General features: G+C 35.4%; 1 protein-coding gene across 1 annotated transcript in view; it reads left to right on the forward strand.

Moving 5' to 3' along the window:
• Positions 1 to 17,684, forward strand: part of LOC124165676 — a 139,103-nt gene that overhangs the window by 74,026 nt on the left and 47,393 nt on the right. The window contains exons 3-4 of the mRNA XM_046543155.1: positions 5,554 to 5,768; positions 10,528 to 10,663. Coding sequence (XP_046399111.1) covers positions 5,554 to 5,768; positions 10,528 to 10,663 — 351 coding nt within the window. The remainder of the gene's footprint in view (positions 1 to 5,553; positions 5,769 to 10,527; positions 10,664 to 17,684) is intronic.

Here is a 17,684-nt window from a genome sequence, read left to right on the forward strand (position 1 = left end):
ATTTAAATGCAAAGTTTTTCCAACATTTAGATGTATTCACATACCTTCATTAGCGCTTTTTCTGCAATTAATTGGGTTTTCTATTGTGATTAATGGAATATTGGGATTAATGATTGGATTTGGATAAGATGCGCAAGATTCCATTCATTGCAAATAAACCGATAAGATGTGAAGCATTATAAAGATACTTTGGCAAAAACTTGCATTGAAATTCTTCAATACCTACACTCAAAAACATTAATCAGCTTTAAAAGCTCATCAGCATTAATCAGTAGAAATCAAGAGAAAGAAAAAAATCAAGTTATTGTTTCCTACTTAGGGTTAGAATATAGAAAGGCATTAATTTCCTGTTCGGACAAAACGCGAGGTCTTGGAAACTTTGCATGAGAAAGCGATATTTTGGAGGCTAGCGTGTGAGTTCTGAGTAGACCAGGGTCGCACAACAAGCTACAAGTCGCGTCGTTTTCTTCTTGCCCACAACGCGGCGCTTCACAGAGCCGCTTCGGAGCAAAACAGCGAAATCGAACACCATGGTCTCAGGCTGAAACACGACCGAACATGCCTATCACAAAGTACAGTTTCCTGGAATCGAGATAAACTTTTCGACCCACTGAGCCGCACGTAATTGATCCCCATGTTTTTCCAAGCATTCGGTCTGCTCTAGAAGGCCAAGGGGAATGGCGTGTCACGGTAACAGCGGTGTCCTCCGGAAAACATGCCTACTCTGCTGGCAAACACTTTTTCTTTCCTAGCGTGTTACGAGAAACAGTTCACAAAAATTTTGCAAACTTTTCTCAGGAGCCAAAATCCAATGGAAGGATTGCCAAACCATTTGTGCAGTCTTAACATGGTGGAAAGTTTGAAGTATCCTTTTTTGCGATATGCTACCTCTATCTTCCATCCGTTGCTCATAGACAAATATTTTTCTGGGGTGTTGGGCTCCATTCGTATGGATATCTTCATTATAGTCCAAGTTTCTGGTAAATAGTTCGGCAATGCCGTGGAGGGAGGCACTGAACCAAAATGGTGGAAATGGTGAAGATGAAATGGAAATTGGATTTCTTCTTCAAATACTTGGTATTTGCGAAGAATGTTTCTGTTATAGGTGAGTTTTTTTTCTTCCCCAAACTATTTTCAGTAGTAACCTACAGTCAAACTGGATCCCTAATCCCGTGGGGATGGTACAAGGCTCAGTTCTTAGCCCACTTCTTTTTTCTCTCTTTATAAACGACCTCCCTGATGTCCTCATGCATTGTGACTATCACCTTTACGCCGACGATTTTCAAATTTATCGTCATTCATCGCCGTCCAATATTATTAATTCAATCGCACTTATCAATGAGGACATCGAGAGAATTAACAGTTGGGCGCAGGCTAATCATTTGGTTCTCAATGACAAGAAAACAACAGCAATAATTATAGGGAGCAATTATTTCTTTTCCCAATTAGACCATGAAAATCTACCTAAAATAAGACTCAGTAGCCACAATATACCTTATGAGGAAACAGTAAAAAACCTTGGAGTCATATTCGATCGAACCCTTAGTTGGAAGCCTCAAACAAACTATGCGAGGCGTAAAATTTTGGGATCACTACATCAACTTGTCAGAGCCAGAGAAATACTTACACCCGACATACGAATTTCATTAGTTAAAACACTAGTCTTCCCTCACTTGGATTATTGCACAGCCTTATTCACTAACCAAGACGACGCAAACAATAATAAACTCCAATTGGCCATGAATTCAGCTGTAAGGTTTATTTACGATTTAAAAAAATGGGACCATATCAGTAACTATTACAATCACCTCAACTGGCTTAAGTATAAAGAGCGTCGCACCCTTCACATAATAACTCTAGCCTTCAGTATCTTAACGACCGGTTACCCGCCATACTTGTATGAGAAATTCATTAGAAAATCTGAGGTTCATGATATACCTACCCGAAATCATAACATTGACCTCCATATTCCAAAACATCACACGCTACATATGAACAAATCATTCATAGTAACCGCCTCACAAATATGGAACTCTCTCCCAGCCCAAATAAGAAGCAGTACAAATGTCAATAGGTTCAAACACAGCACATATGGGTTTCTGAAGAATGCCTCCTTATCCCCAAGTTAAATTTCTTTTGTTTATATTCACTTTCTTATGTTCATATTTATTGTTTATATTCACTTTCTTATGTTCATATTTATTGTTTATATTCACTTTCTTATGCTCATATTTCTTGTTTATATTCACTTTCTTATGTTCATATTTCTTGTTTATATTCACTTTCTTATGTTCATATCTCTTGTTCATATTTCTTTTGTTTGTCACCTTTAATTTTGTAATTAGTGTGTTATATCGAAGTGCGATTATTTATTATCATTTTTTTTGTCGAAAATATTGTATTGTTTCTTTCATGCACTAGGCGATATGCACTGTTCACATTTGACTGCATATGTATATATATTTATTTACTTTTTCTTTTATTTATCTATCTCAATGTGAAATGTAGAAAGATGTACTTATATTTTCTTATGGGCCCCAGTGCCTACGAAAATAAACGATATTATTATTATTATTATTATTATTTTCTGCACGTTCGTCAAAGCAGTTAGCTTATCAAATCGAACTTTTCATCCCAATATATTGTGATTATTCATGGTAGTTTTTGCAAAACCTGGCATGGAGGAAGTCAGAGTGGTATTACTTGTAGTAATGATTGGCAAGGATGCCTTTTACTTCAGTCTAAGAGACTTTGAGGAACAAAAGTTTAGATAAAGGGGAGTTTAGATAAAAATAAGTTTTAGTGTGCAGTAAATTTTTACTATTACGCTATTTAGCTACAAATTTTAGTTATAGCTATCTGATGAAATGTATTTAAGAGTTTACTCGGCTGCTGGCTCATTTTAGCTTTGATCTCCATGTGTTTCCAAGCATAATAAGCAATATAACACTTTCCAAGCAATACAACACTACCAAGGTAACTACGACCAATTTCATATCGAGTGTTCACCAAAATTCAAAAATATTATTAAAAGAAGGAAACGGACATTTTCTCAAAACAACGGTGATATTTTAAGGATATTTTAAATGATAGCATTGTTGAATATTTGCCTGGGTAAATGAAAGATAAAAGGAAAAAAAGGCTAAAAAATAATAATAAAAGATCATTTATTTCAATTGCTTTGTCAAGGTTTGGAATTTGGAATAAAGAAACATCACGAATTGTGTGTATCCAGGAATACATTGGATATGAATTGTGCCTTAGCCTCGTGACAAAAAATAAATTGATGCAAGTAGTGGCATAACACGAATAATTATGCAGATTACAGAACCATGCATGAACTCATAGGTAACCTATAACAGTTGCATCGTTGAGTTTAAATGGTATCTACCGATCTCAAATTATGTTGTGATAGATAATTAATGATAGGATACATCTATCTTTCCTAACCTAATTTATGATTAAAGCTCGCAAAACATTTTAACTATAGTTTTCTTTTGTCTAGGATATGCTTATTTCCTGAGTATTTCTTTCGTTAAGAATGTGAGGTATACCGTATCAATAAAGTGTTCATCTATTTCATCTTTTCTCTTCATCCTGTTACAAACATCAAATATGGTTATTTTTGAATACAGAAGGCTGAAGAGAAATTCTCAGAAGGGTCAGCGTTCATCCGTGTGGTAATGCTATTTCATTCCATCATTTTGTTCCAGGCGCAAATTTAGGCACGTACCATTCCTTGCAAACGTTATCTAAATGCTTGGAGTAGCTTTGCCCTTACATACTAATTTGAAGTTTCTTGTCGTTTCGTTAGATATCTTTTATATAAGAGCAAATGTTTTCAAAAGGCTGCTCTTCAGCTCATGGACTTACTTTTACTACAGACAATTCGTTTCCACTTCAACTGAAAATTTGATAGCGACATTTCCCTGGAAAAAAAGACGGTATGTCTTGAAATGACAATTGCAAAGAATATTTTTATCATCATTTTCTGGATACTTTATAGTATGACCCCCTGACACATATTTAAAAAAAGACATAGAGAACTAAATCGATGACATTACCATCTGCGAAGAACATTCTGTGAATTCAAATTACACTTAACTAGGCAAAGAGAGACACACAACAGCAGTAGTGATAATAAAATACTAATATTATAACAAACGCTAGATAATTCTGATGACTTGCATGCAATCACAACTGCGTACGCAAAAAACTATTAAGGTAGTACAATATGCACAAAGTTTTCATAAACGGGATACTAGTTAGTTGATCATATATACCAATGTGTAGCTGATCCAAAGCCTGCTGACATTGTCAAATGAGATCATTAATTCCGTCATTTTAATATGAACTCAAACAAAGCGTTAGGAATTATGGGTGTAAATTCAATTTTATCAGTTACCAAGTTCTCTAATGACCTAAGGAAACTTACGATTCGGATTTGTTAAACATTTGTAGTAAAGTTGCTTAAAGTTTTGGATGCTGTTTCCGACAGATCACTGAGGACCAAATTCTCTTCCCTCTCTTACTAGGGATCAAATTGATTAACTGATTCATGTATTGAATAGAGCCTTTTGCTGCTTTAATAAGAGTTGACTTCATAAAATATTATTGCTTGAAATACGGGTAGAGTAACAAGAATTTTTCATCCGCAGAAACTTTATCATTGTATCAATTCACCGTAAGAATCAATGAATTCATTTACTAGGTGCCTAAAGGAATAGTGGGAAAGAATATTTAAGGCCTCGAAGTAAAGAATCCTATTAGTTAGAGTCATTATTTGAGTTGCATGCGAGTTTCCGGCCTATGTGTGTTTAAATTCCCATCAATTGCGTTGCACAGTGCTACATTGATGGCTCCTAGTTTCCGTGGTATTATGGATTCATCGATCTCTTTAACCTCCAGGTGTTCACCGGGTTGTTTATGAGAGAACAGACAGTTTCGCCTGAATTCCACCTTCAGGTCGAAGTGCCGATATCGGCAGATTAGCTTGACGACCCCTGGTTGAATCCCAGTGAAACTCCGTCACAACCTGACAGCCAACGTGGCGAAAACCCAGAAGATGGAGATATCCGGGAAACAGTGCTACACTAGGGTGGTCCTTATTTTTAAAGTTTTCAAATATCTTCTGGGACGCTCCCCAGTTTTGTTCCATTCGGTGAGAAAATAAATTATGAAAATTATTTTTGCAGTCCGGTACCGGGAAAACGTGCCGCATCGCACTTGAAATTCTGGTATTCTTAGTTTTTTTCGGGCATAACTGAAGATGATGTCACTCTCGGATTTTTCTGTCTTCTAAAACGACTCGTTGGACATTTGTAGGGAATCACCTTAAGTATATTTCATTTCTGCCCTTTGGTTCGCAGGATATCGCACAGAGAGTGAGCGCGCGCCTCCCCAGTCAGACAATTTATATAATAAATCTCGCCTAGGAGCCTCTTCTGCATTTGGCGCATTTGGTGTTTATAATGCTGTAAAAAACTTAGATTTGCACGCTATGTATATTTGCCTGACTAACCTTCCTTTTCTTTTTTATATTTGTTCCAACAGTGATGTGCCCCGCTTCCGGACTTCGCGACGTCCGTTTGACCGTGCCGGTGGCGGTGCGTCGCGGCGGTCGGGTGAAGCTCTCCTGCGATTACGACCTGGAGGACGCCCAGCTGTATTCGGTGAAGTGGTACCGGGGGGACCAGGAGTTCTTCCGATTCGTGCCGAGGGAGGAGCCACATACGCAAGTGTTCCCCTACCCAGGAGTGAACGTTGATGTAAGTAGCAAAGAAAGTGGATGTCACGTGGCTAATGTTTCAATAATGGCATTTATGTGTTATAATCCCATATACTTAGTTAGGTTAATAACGCTTTCCTTCCAGGTTAAATACATATTTGCCACTGGAATGAGGAATGGTTCGTACTTTTATGGGTTTTTCGAAGAAACTTTATATAACTGGAGGCGTAATGGTAAATTAGTCACAAATGCACCGTAAGTGCTTATATCCATCTATTCTCCTATAGCGGACTTTCTAAAAAGAAAGTATACTTGCAGGATTGCTCCATATAATATATTCATCGTAAAACATGCTCTATCTAATTTTTATTGCTAAATGGATAGATTTAAAGATTTGGAATAAAATATCGTGTTGTGTCCTGTAATGTTCCGTCAGAATCATCTAAGTTTTTGCAAAACTTGTTGCTATCGTGATTCTTAAGTGATTATTTTTCGCTAGACGTATTATTCTCGAAAAAAATTCCAGCCGTGATTTAACAGGCAACACTTGACACTTCCATCATGCATTTAAAGAGTGAAAAAAGCGTAACGCATAAGCAATGAAAACAATCTAAATCAATTGTTTCTTTGCTTTAACTTGGTTAATTAACTTTAAGAAAATTAAATCGCTTCAAATCGTTAATCAGTCGAAAAAATATTGTTTGACAACTATTGACCTATTCCTGAAGTTTGTTTTCCTTCTTCCAAATGGCTTACGAGAGAATATTCAATGTTTTTTTACCAATATGGTACATATTATCAACAATATATGAGTATTATGCCATTAGGTATTTTGTAATTGGCCCTGATGAATTAAGAAGGTGATAAAGATCATCGCCGCAGTCATGGCATAAATCTGTTTGTAAAATTTTGAAGTTAATTACAGTGACAAACTGTCAGAATGGATTTATTATATCATAATATTCGGCCTGGTGCATATGATACATATTTTCTACGTGCTAATCGCATCGCAACTTCATTCATGTAGTATACCCCGTTTCACTCAAAGGTGAATATTTATATAGGGAATATTTTTCGATTCGAATTTGCATGCAGTATAGTTTAATACCTTAGTAAATGTGAATGAAATACATTTCTTCAGGTCTACTTTCATGGAAATTTTTGTCAGAATTCGATTTTTGCTTAACTTCCGAAGATTTATGGAGACATTAGTGTATCAGCTTCTTTAAATCTATTGACCTCTCGTCAAAAAGGGTACCTATCTGAGTCTCCGTAGCAGATAGCAAAAATAAATAAAAGAATAAAAAATATTCATGGATCTAGGCCACTTTGAGATTCGCTACCGTATCTGTGATTTTATCATTCGTTGACGATGAGAGCGTAGCAATTTTCTCTGCGGATAAAGACCTGACCATGACATTGAAAACGGAGGCCCAGGATAATATTAGGTATGATAAAGACTCGAATTGAGAGCGAGGTTAGATATAAATCAGTGGGGTTTGTCCTTCTGAACTTTCCCTTTCAACGAGAAAACACTGGTAGAACAGGAAAATTTGATGTTGAAAATACCTTATACGATGAACCCATCTCTGAACAGTTATTTTTTGTCACGATATCAATTTCCATTGATGAATGCGGAACAAGAATTTTATTTTAATCGCAGATAAAATATTAAATGATAAAAAAATAAAAACCATAAGCAGGTTAAATCTTTTATATCCTGGCCATTTTTGGATAGGAAGACATATTTTCAAATTTTTGCTGCTGATTTCCATTCAGGCTAATATGTCACATTTTGTACTACCTACATTTCAAGATGCAGACATCGGCTTATCAACTTCTTCAAATCTATTGACCTCTTGTCGCACAGTGTACCTATCTATGTATTATTTAAAGCAATATGCAAATGTTTATTTTGGAGGAAAAAAAGTGAAACTTATAAAAAGTGTAGATATTACAATATTTCCCATAGAACAAAGCGAGCTTGAGAACCTATGAAAATATCTGATACTCATAAGGCATGAGCATATTTGCAAATATCATTGTATGGAGTATTCAGAGCGTATTTGAATAGTTAAAAATTGCCATTCTGTTAGGAATTCAAATAAAATGTTCGTTTTTGAATCATTCTGATCGGAATATATTTATTCTTGCGGCAATTAGACGGGTGTAGCCACGGTTGGCTGAGGCTGGTAATTCGGAATCACTGAATTCCCATTTTCAAAATTTTTGTAGGAAAAATGCGAGTGAGATGTTTAATTTTTGCAGTTTATTTTTGCAACGGAAACGTTGGAATCGATGAATGTGGAACGAGAATTTTTTTATTATGGTTGAAATATAAAATGGTAAACAATGTAAGCCTTGGTAGTATATCATGCAGAATAGTCCATATATGTGGACCCGTCATCTGAATTGTTTGTATATTTATTTGAAGGGAAACAAAATTCATCACAGGTTTTGCATAAAATACACATGTACATATCAATACTTTTGACTCCCTAATGGTAGTATAAATATTACAAGTCTTGAAAAAACAGAATAAAGAGTTTTCGTAAAAGATAAATCACCAGTGCATAGAAATTAAATACTGTAAGCCATCTATTTAAAAGAACATAGGTATTGACGCTTTCGCGTTGTGACGAAATTTATGCCACGTAATGAAATGTACTCAAAACGGGTAAATTTAAGATTTATGTTTCAATGCTAAATCACTGTTTATTGACCTTAAATTCATATGTCTGAATGAAACCATTACTCATACAACATTTCGCGAAAATGTATGCATGAGGTCACCCTTTCCGAAGACCTATAAAGTCTATATAAATTACTGCTTCTAAAATGCCCTGGAATGTGAGGTAAAATTACCAAATGTCCAGGAAAGCTATAATTTCTGTTAAATCAAGCACTGACGATCTCTTACTTGAGTTGATATGGTATTTGGAGGAGGCGACCGACAGCCATTTGCGCCATAAAGGGTATGGAATGAAGGGTGGAGAGAAACCCAGCGTCGGCATTAGCCTTCTCTTAACGAAAGGCATCGAGGGGACCATGGCTTAACGTCCCATCCGGCGGACGTAGTGTTGCGCTTGAAATGTCCTCCACACAACATTCAAGCAGGGATCAGGGTTTCTGAAAATTCTCTAATACCGCTGGGATTTGAACCCAAGCCCCCGGGGTGGGAAGTCAACACTATGGCCACCACACCAACCCGATCCGCTGATGTCTTACTCATTTGCTTAAAAGTAGGTACACATTGAATATTTTGATTCGAGGATTCAGTTGAGCATATAATAGGGATAGTCCTCCATGAATTTGAACCTTAATTTTTGATCAACTTTTGAATCTATCTAAATATCCATGTAAATGTCCATTTTGGGAGAACTAAAATGAATACAAGGGAAGTTATTGTGATACTGGATGTATTTATCTCGGAAAGAAATCAAATCGTATTATTTACAGATAGCACTTGAAACTTAGAAATCTCAGCCTATTATTTATAGTATTATACAAGCGTAATATGTAAGCATTGAAGGAAACCTCAGCCAATTATTTAGCAACGTGTATTTCGTTAATGAACGCTGAGAGATTTTTTGCGTCCTGAAGTGATACTAAGGTAAATGCCAACAAAAAAATCACACTTCAGTAATATTCGATCTAGAGTCTTCAAGAATAAATTTCGCTGCCTTAAATCGTATGATATTTATTTTTAAGGTGAATATTGAGCGTGAAATACGTTTAAAAACAGTGAAGATAGTAATTGTTGAACTGAGTCTGAAATGTGGAGTACTTTCACTTTTAAGGTTACGTGGTCATACCTGATATAATTATTAATGACTCAAGCTATCTAATATATATTAAGCCAAGGGCTACAAACGATTTCTGTTCTAAACATAGCTAGGCAAAGAAGTTGATAGGAAAAATAATACAAAAACTTGGTGGCCGAGGGAACGAAAAGGGAAAGGGAAACGAGAAAGTGTTTATTCTTAGTTAACATCGAGGTGAAAATCAATTTCACTCCTTAATATGTATATTGTCATTAACAGATAATTTTTTATCTCCACAAGATATTTAAATTTTCGGTTACACCTTTATAAAGAACAGAAAATAAATCAGGATACACCCTTATCAAGTACAGAAAATTTATCCTAATATTTTGACTGGACTGATAATGCTGTAACAGCCGAAAACGGTAAAACAATATATATTTAGGAAGTAAAAAAGTGTCTGTTATTAATATCATGGAGCCCTTCCACCTCGCACAAGCTTCAAGTTTCGATTTAACTTAATAACTAGTTGATATCGTTAGTTTTTTTTGCCTAATTTCGTTTCCTAATTCTATTTAGAAAATAAAATCTCTTTCATCCCTTGGTTTCTCATCCCCTCCTTTTTTTCCCTGATCACTGCTTGAATGTTGTGGGGAGGACATTTCAAGCGCAACACTACGTCCGTCGGATGGGACGTTAAGCCATGGTCCCCTTGAGGACTTTCGTTAAGAGAAGGCTAATGCCGACGCCGGGTTTCTCTCCACCCTTCCTTCCATACCCTTTATGGCGCAAATGGCTGTCGGTCGCCTCCTCCAAATACCATATCAACTCAAGTAAGAGATCGTCAGTGTTTGATTTAACAGAAATTATAGCTTTCCTGGACATTTGGTAATTTTACCTCACATTCCAGGACATTTTAGAAGCAGTAATTTATATAGACTTTATAGATCTTCGAAATGGGTGACCTCATGCATACATTTTCGCGATGGTGGTTTTCAACACGGAATTGACCATATTTTTGTGCGTGCCTTACAGGTGTCTCTCTCTGGCGCCCGTGGTCTCGTGCTGAGGGACGTCCAACCCGACCTCACGGGCGTGTTCAAGTGCGAAGTCTCCGCGGATGCCCCGCTTTTCCACACGATCATCCGTGAGGCAGCAATGGTCATCGCCGGTAAGTGACCCTTAGCATGTCTATCAAATTCGCTATACCATCTGCGTGGCGGTGGTTCGCCAGCACATCCCATATTTTCGATAAATATCATACTTGCCGGCCTCGGTGGGGATGGGGTAAAGTCAGTGGCGCTAACTCCATGGGCCAGAGCCAGAGCAGCCAGAGCCCCCTCAAAAATTCGTTAGGGGGGGAGAAAAAAATGAGCCAGGCTTGTCGATTTTTCCCGCAGTGTCGAGTTATCGAGATTCGGGTTTTCAGGGTTCTAATGTTGATCTTATGACTCTTCTAAAATGCTAAAAAAACTTTAAAACTCACTATTTATAAAATTTCCCGCGGCAAGACCCCCAATATGGGCCCCCCAATATTTTTTATAAGTCGGCGGGTGAAGTCCATGCTTACCAATGAAGATGCGGCGAGTTTCAGCTCCGCTTGGGTAGGCTCGCCCTCCCCAGGCCATTTGTGCAAATTTAATTGATAAATATGTTGGAAAATTCGTTGTTAAATGGAAACATGTGCCGTATTCTGTGGTATGGGAATAAATAAAAAGGAAAATAAAAATACTATTTTTCGGCAATCTTGCTGGATATGTTCTTCTGGTATTTGTCACAGGGTCAATTTATCCAACGTTGCGATGCTCAGATAATTTGTCAGTTAAACTTTAATCATGAATAATTTTGACCCCGTCGATATTCTGAGATGAATTTGATCTACCTTGTGTCCACTTTTGGGGTTTGAAATATCATTTTTGTAAATATTATGGTAATTTTATGTCTAACGGACACGTTAAGTTATAGATGCCTTATATTGTCCAGAGTGCTTTCAGTATCTGCTACATTAAATTTAATGTGGCGTCGACAATTTTCAGGTCAAATTCGATTTACTCCGGGATTTCACTATAATTCATATTCCTCCGTCGTTTTCATATCCATCGCATCACAAATATATTGTTTGTTCATACACACTGCATATGGCAAGGTGATATTAAGTTTCAGAAAGCAGTGGATGCTGATAGTTCCCTATATCACTTAAATAATCGATAAAAATTTGATTGAAGGCAATATATAATAGTTCCGTAGACAGTAGAATTAAGCGTTAGTTAAGTTATTAGTAATATATTTATGCTATTGCATAAATTAATTAATTATATTTTTCTGCAACAGCAATACTTTAATTTTATTATTGCTAAAATATATTATTAAAATTTAATTATTGCTATTGCAAAATATACCGAAGTTTTCCGCTGATAAAAACAAAATAATTTTTCCAGATGAATCAGAATTTATAATAGTGTGTTTAGTTTTTATCCATTTTATTTGTACTTTTAAGTATGACCCAAACGCAGCTAATTTCTCGTAGAGAAACTCTGAAGTTCAATGTTGAAATTTTACTTTTCATTCCCGAATCTTTAATGAATGAAGTTAACTATAATGATTCAGTACGATTTTGAATGAAATTAAAAATAAATTTTATTACTCAACAAGTTTATGAATATGTTTTCATTATTCTATGGCCATAGTCTCGCCACACCATAAACGCTACCTTCGCCGCTGTTAGAATATCGATTCCAATGGCATTCAAAATAATACGCAACTCAGCGATGAGAAGAAATGGAGTATTAATCCAATCATGAAATATTAATTTAGGACACGACGATTGCTATTTTTGAAATTTCAATCAAAAATTTACTGATTGAAATAACTTTGATTCGTATCCTTTACGTCAAACAATTCTGATTAAAATATACACATTAATTCTCCCGTGAAAATGTTTTTATTGGGAAATTGAAAAATCATCACAGCTCTCTCATAATTTTTTCAAACGATTCTAAATATTTCGTAGTCCTTGATAATGGCACAGCACAAACAAGGTGGTACTCCTTAGCCAATCCTTAGAAGAGTAGGATAGAAAAAACTCATTAAAACTTGTTAAGAAGACGGAACAACCTTATAGCACATATGTCGAGACATGATGGCCTGCAGAAGGCAATCGTCGTGGGGCAAGTAGATGGCAAAAACTGAAAGGCCTTAAATGAAATATATGATAACCTTAAATAAGACCTTAAATGAAATATATGATAACAGGTAAAGAAGGGTGTGAAATAGGAAAAATACGAAGGTGTGTAAAGATTATCTAATAGGAGAATTGTGGGGAGAACTCCGTTAAACAAATATTAGGATTCTTGACCAGTGATAATGATAATGTATATACATTCCTTCTTTAAAGGTTAAAATAATTGGTATGGGTGTTATTTCATTCAAGAATTAGAAAAAAAATGTATGCTTCGGATTGTTGACCAGTGAGGGTAATGAATGATAATTTGATGCTATTTACGCAACAGTAGCAATGAAAAACTAATCTCAATTGCGCGGTAAGAATAAGTTAAATAAAAATAATGTTACCATTTGATAGTAGAGTATTGATGACGATGTCATTGATGTATATTGTGAACGTGAATATCTTTGTTACCACCACACAAATCCTTCACTAGTACCATTTTCAAATAGTAGTTTTTATTCAATGCCATTTTTGCAACCACACCAATTAGATACCTATCTCAGTTCCGCGATAAATGGCAATTCAAAGCGCAGAGAAAGATGAGTGTGAAGAGAGGAAATGGGTATTTGAGGTAGGGAGGAAGGCGGAAGCGGGACACGGGGGTTTGGAGAAGATAAATGGGTGCGGGACGAAGATGTGCGGAATAGACGGGTGTCAGCTTTATCCGGGCGAGGGCGGGGCCTATCGGAGGCTGAGAATGGGCCGAGGTGGAGATTAAATGATGAATTGAAGGGCGCCTTAGGCTGGGGGAGGAACAGGGCGGGAGGTGGCACATTCATAGGGTCTTCCCTTGCAAAAAGATTCTTCGGGGAAGAAAAGCATTCTGGGGAATGGGAGATTCTTACCATCTCAGAAGGAACGAGTGGCCGTCTGAGAGGCGAATGGATAAAACGGATAAATACCCTTCAATTTCTAATCATCCTTATTATATTTTTTACTCACTGACAACCTGTAAGACATATATGGAAAGAACATTTACTTCGATTGCCAAATGAAAGAATTCCAAAACAAGCAATGGAATATCAACCATTTGGCAAGAGAGGTATAGGAAGACCAAGGAGAAGATGGTAATGTGGAGTCGGAACAGGCTTAGTAGCCTAATCCTGGAAGGAAGAAGAAGACTCACGATGAATTATTTGATATTCTTCCGCAAAAAAAGAGATTATTTTCTGATACTATTTTAGAGAATGTTCACCTGGTAGAATTTTGAACACTGTATGGATGAAATAAATCTATACTTTCAAAGTTCTGTATCCGTCTGAAAGAATCTTTTTATTTTTCCCATGGTGTAAACTCAGATATTCGTACATTCGTGTCTTATTATCATTTCCCATTACTTAAAAGCTTCAATTATGGTGCCTTAAAATTCCATTCCTTCATTTTTTAGATACTCTGGCATTCATAAGAAAGTAACAGCATAGATGGATAAAAAAGGAAGAACGGATGAATGAAATGTATAGTTATCTTTCAAATACTGATAATCGACGATATAAATTGGTTTTTCTTTCCTAATATATCTCATTCTATGAATAAAATTAATATTAAATCTCCCATTCTTCTAAAGATATAAAGGTAAATATCTCATTCTTCATAAAGAATTTAATATGTGCATACACAACTTCCTTATGTATATTTTTAATCCCTATACAATACCGGACGGGAATTTTTTAAATCGTTGACGGCTCAAATACATCTGATTTTTAAAAATTTCTATTGCCATCAATGAACTGCCATTAATTTCCTTTGGAGACAAAATCTTTTTTTTAAGTATCTTGATAGTTTTTCATTCATTATTTTATAATTTATCTTTGTGAGAATCCTTATGGAATAGTAATGTAGAAGTTAATTGAGACGGAAAAGTTATCAATGATCTTCAATTTCTACACATAAAGGACATATCAATTCTAAATATACTTCCTTCTCAAACTAAAGAAATATTTCCTGAAGAGATGTCCGTGTAGGCTACTTCATAAGTTTTAATATTACAGTTCTATATGTATTTAATATGGACGTAAAATTAATAATAGATTTATAATAAAAGGGGATTTATATTTTGAAGTACTCATGGTATAATGTACAATCCAGTCAGAGTTTGGTATAAGGACGAGGCGAAGATTAAATGACGAATTGATAGAAGCGCTTTAGGCTGGGGGAAGAACATGGCGGGAGGTGGCACATTCATACGGCGTTCCTTTCAAAAAGATTCTTCTGGGAAGAAAAGCGATCCGAGGATGGGAAGACTCTGGCCATTTCAGAAAGTACGAGTAGCCCACTGAGAGGGGAATCGATAAAAGAGAAAAATATTCTTTAATATCTAATTATCTTTGAAATGAATTCCTACTTACGATCAAGTTTTTGTCTCTCCCGCAAAAAGATGGTATTCTCTGTATGTTATTGTAGGGAAAGTTGACCCGTTAGAATTGTGAATAGTATCTATATAAAATAAACTTTAAAACTATGTTGCCGTCGAATAGATTTTTATCATTTTTTTCCTTTAATCTAAACTCGTTCTTGTTTATATTCCCTTTTTATTTATTTTTCACGATATTTATGGAATTTTTATAACGGTGCATTTAAATTCTATTTATTAAACATAATTTTTTCCTTATTTAGTCTTCTCATTCATAAGAATGTAACTGCTGCGAAGGATAATGAAAAAATGAATGAATTCATTAATACATTGTTACCCTTCAATTACTGATGATGTAAAAGCCATTTTATTTCTTTGCTACATTTAAATATTTCATTTTCCATTAAATTTGTAGATATTATTTCCTCAGAAGAGTACTATTATTATCATTGGGCGATACCGGACGAGAATTCTTATAGCCGTTGATGTCTAAAAAGCATGTCCATTTTTCCGATTTCTATCGTCGTCAGGAAACTGGTATCTATTCCCTTCAGTTGATAAAACCTTTCATTTTGCTACAGGTAGATGGTTTTTATCCATTGAGTTATCACTACTTTACATGTGATTCACTAGGAAATAGTAGCTTGAACATATTTTGAGATGCTAATAGAGGCGAATGATCTTAAATTTCCAATCGTCAATGGCATAAATGGCCATATACATAAATGGCCTGGTTACCTTTCCCTCTAGCAGTAAAAACTATTTCTTGAAGAGACATTCTATGTAATCTTTCATTACCTGGGAGATAGGTAAAGGAAGAATTAAATCATTTGAAACAGCATCAAAATGGGTGCGATTGCGAGAATTATTTTGATGATACTTGCTCAAAGCTTTCGTTTAATTAAACTAAAATTGTTTTAGACAATAAAAACAGAAATTTTTCGAAATTTTAATGATGTATAAAAACCTGAATACCCAAGAAAAACCGTTTCCATATTAACTGAAAATTGCATTCAAAATTATGCACGTTGCCATGGCTAAATAGCCATGGATTTTTGTTCCAATATTTACGGACACAAATGCTTAAAATTGTCTCCCATACCACCTCTTGAAGAATTAAAGCTCTTTTTTGAAACACTCTTTATATCTTGCATCCATATCCCTCATACAGCAAAAAAAAATCTTGAATAAATGAACGTGTATTCAACTATTTAAATCAGAAGTATTGTATTAATTTTTACTATAGGTTTATTTTCTGATTATTACTTTGCTATCATATGGGTAGATTTGTTATTCATGTTTGTAATTCTAATGCTACCACCATGAAAAAGCCCACTTGCAGCAAATAATTCTCCCCATGTAAATAAAGTACCTATGTAAGCACATATGCTGTATGAACATACAATTCTATATAGACATTAGATTATTAGATGGGTAGTTTTCCGCGGCGTTGTCTAGATGATGTCTCCATGTTCCTGGGTTTCACCGCGTGGATTTTCTTTGTGACGACAGTTTCGCCGGTATTCCAACCGGCGTCTTCAGGTCGATGTCGGGATTCAATTTTTGGTGACATGAAACTTAATAAACTTAATAAACAATAACAGCATGAAAAATTGTCGCGAAAAATGAACTACAGAAGTCACCAAAAATTGAATCCCGACATCGACCTGAAGACGCCGGTTGGAATACCGGCGAAACTGTCGTCACAAAGTATATCCACGCGGTGAAACCCAGGAACATGGAGACATTAAATTATTAGATTTATCATAAAAGGAAATTCAGATTTTTGGGTACTCATAGTATACTGGGTATTCAGAGAGGAGAAAAGGGACAGTGCGAAAATTAAGGATGAATCGGAGGGGGTCTTAGTTGAGATAGATGCGAGGTGGCGCATTCATAGGGTAAAGATTCTTCGCGGAAGAAAAGCGAGCTGGTGATGGAGGAATCTAGCCATCTCAGAAGGGACGAATAACCCACTAGGATTCTGAGAGGGAAATTGATAAAAGGGATAAATACCATTCAATTTATCAATCTTCCTTGAAATGGACTCCTATATATTTCCTACCCATGGTAAACTTTTTATTTTTCTGCCGCTGAAAGGTGGTATTTTTAGACATTATTTCCACGGGCTTATTATTTTTATCTTTTGAGACTGAAATACGGAAGGATGATGAACATCAAATCAGGAAAATTCGGTGTAACAGATTCGCTGAAATTATTCCTAATTTTCTCTTAATTATAACTTTATTAACTGTATTAGTTGCGTTTATTTAGTCATATTTGAAACCTTTTATAATTATATTTAATACAAAAATACTTTTATTCCTTAAATAATAGCATAGAAATTAAAACAAATGGTTGTATAGTAAATGGCTTTATTACCTGAGGGGGATTACGAAAAAAGAATTGAGAAGATTACATTTTTTGAGTCTTTTTTCTCTATTTTACTTTATTTTATATTTTAGTATATATTTTTTTTTACATCTTTTTATCTTTTATAGGATTAACTAACTACTGAAATCAATTCTGTGACAGAAAAATACTTTCATTCCGGTCTTTGTGTATGGGATTTTGAGTGTCTGTAACCAACTTTAGTCTTTACTTTGAACTGGTATG

The sequence above is a fragment of the Ischnura elegans genome, chromosome 9 (genome assembly GCF_921293095.1).
Source record: "Ischnura elegans chromosome 9, ioIscEleg1.1, whole genome shotgun sequence".
Lineage (NCBI taxonomy): Eukaryota > Metazoa > Arthropoda > Insecta > Odonata > Coenagrionidae > Ischnura > Ischnura elegans.